General features: G+C 39.7%; 1 protein-coding gene across 1 annotated transcript in view; it reads right to left on the bottom strand.

Moving 5' to 3' along the window:
• Window positions 1–2,070, bottom strand: part of sytl5 (synaptotagmin-like 5) — a gene marked incomplete in the record, with an annotated part of 55,654 nt that overhangs the window by 9,625 nt on the left and 43,959 nt on the right. The window contains 4 exon segments of the mRNA XM_014017538.1: window positions 129–237; window positions 327–488; window positions 571–673; window positions 776–954. Coding sequence (XP_013872992.1) covers window positions 129–237; window positions 327–488; window positions 571–673; window positions 776–954 — 553 coding nt within the window.

The following is a 2,070-nucleotide window of genomic DNA, read 5'->3' as shown; positions in this document are numbered from 1 at the left end:
GTTACAAACTGACTCCGGCCCCCCACCAGAGAAGGGGAAAGTTATGTGGCCCTTACAGGAAAATGTTTGGGGACCCCTGCTTTAGATCGTGGCACTAACAGGACATGACAGATTGTGGACATATGTACCTTGAACTTGGTCCAGAGGCAGTGTGAGGTTTTTCTCTGCAGGTATGTACTTCAGTACGACCGTCAGCTCTCCTTTATACTGCATGGTGGAGTCTATGCTGCTCTCCACCTACACGTGTCAAATAAATCATCTCAGACCTCTGCAGCTTCTTCACAGGTTGAATGAGGAGGATGAGAGGTGCTGATTGTGGCTCCTACCCTGGGCTGCAGAGTGTACCACTCCTCCATCTGGGAGTCGAACTCCCACGAGTCAAAGGTCAACTCCACCTCCCCCAGGAAGCTGTTGTATCCAAACCGGTCATGATGCCACACAGACACCTGCAGGGTCCGAGTCTCCAGCTGCGAGCGGCTGATCACATACTAAAAAGACAACGAAACATCAGCTCAGTGAGGKTTTGGGATGAAAAGATTTGAGTTTTGAGAGTTTCTTTRTGCTGCAGACCCTTAGGTTCTCATTGAAAACGGGGTTGATGGTGTTGGGTTTGATGCTGGTCTTCCTCTTGCTCTGTCGAGACGTGTCCGGCAGCAGGTAAGTCTTCACATACCTGCCACAACAACAAAACATTACATAAAACATCAATTCAAACACATCTAACCCTCGTGTTTGACATTATGTTCCTGTCAGAGGTTAAATGTCAGATTCTCACGCGTCTGTGCGTTGCCTCCTCTCATCTCCRGTGGCCAGATTGTGACACTCTTTCACCTGGACGTTGAGCGCACCGGTTCTGTAGTTGTAGCCGATGTTCAGGAGGATCTCGCCGCTCACCTTGGCGTTGCCATAGTCACCAGTCTCGCTGTACATGCTCATCATGCTGTTGATGCTGCTCTGTCAGGCCAAGACAAGACATCAGGATGAAGATGTGAGACGGGAAAAAAAGTGGGAGTATTTTATAAAAAAATAGGTATCAAAAGAAAAATAAACAAGGGTTGGATCATTTTACCTCACTGCTATTATAAACACAAAATAATAGTGAAAACAGTGATAACAAACAGAACAATATTAATATGCTCAACAAGATGTTTGCAATTTTGTTGTTTGAGTGACATTCAGTCAAAAAGTTCTGTCAGAGCTGTATTTACAGTATTAATCTGTTTCATAAAAAGGCAGAAGAAAAATATCAGAGAAGGGAAAATAATAACAGATAAATAAATATAATAATACATTTTCTCAAAGAAGTATAACTGAAAATCTAGATTGAGGAAAATATATTTCATTTAAAGCTTTGTGGATGGAAATACGTCGGATATTTGGTGTTGAAAAATAAACAGAAAGATAAAAGAACTTGAAAGTTGATGCAGTGGCTACAGGAAGTTGATCTGTCAGGCTGCACTGAGTTTTTTAGATTTCAGTCAGATCAATAAACAGATTTACAACCACAAGCCTAACGCTGGCTCAACCTTTGCATCTGCAAAATTCATTTAATAAAAATAGACTTTAAAGGGYCTGCAGCAGGTAATTAAGTCCCTGATTGCTGTTAAAGTGGAACAAATAAAACCAGCAGAACTGATCCATGTTGTGTTTTTAAACAAAAAGTTTATTTTCTGCAGGAACCAGATAAAATAATGAACTAATTTTGTGAGGAGTAATTTAAACAGGGAGAAAACCCAACAAGGAGTTGGAGGAGTTTTAGGGTCATTCTTAATCACTTTGTACTTAAGACATTCGTTTGTAAATGTTTTAACTGATTTTGTACTTTGTTTTAGTCCTATCTCACCTTTTATGAGTGTTTCTTGTTTTTCTTTTATTTATCATGAAGTTACAGTTTAATATTTATAGTTTTAAATTTGGAAATGTGCTGCTGCCGTTCTTTGCCAGGTCTCTCTTGAAAAAGAGATTTTTAATCTCAATGAGATCTACCTGGTTAAATAAAGGTTAATTTAAAATATGAACTCAGCATTTTCAGGATGAAAAGGTCTAATCAGGAAAAATAATCTTTATGTT

The sequence above is a fragment of the Austrofundulus limnaeus genome, unplaced genomic scaffold (assembly GCF_001266775.1).
Source record: "Austrofundulus limnaeus strain Quisiro unplaced genomic scaffold, Austrofundulus_limnaeus-1.0 Scaffold171, whole genome shotgun sequence".
Classification (NCBI taxonomy): Eukaryota; Metazoa; Chordata; class Actinopteri; order Cyprinodontiformes; family Rivulidae; genus Austrofundulus; species Austrofundulus limnaeus.
The sequence above is the reverse complement of the archived record's forward strand: the minus strand, read 5'-3'. Positions and strand labels throughout refer to the sequence as shown.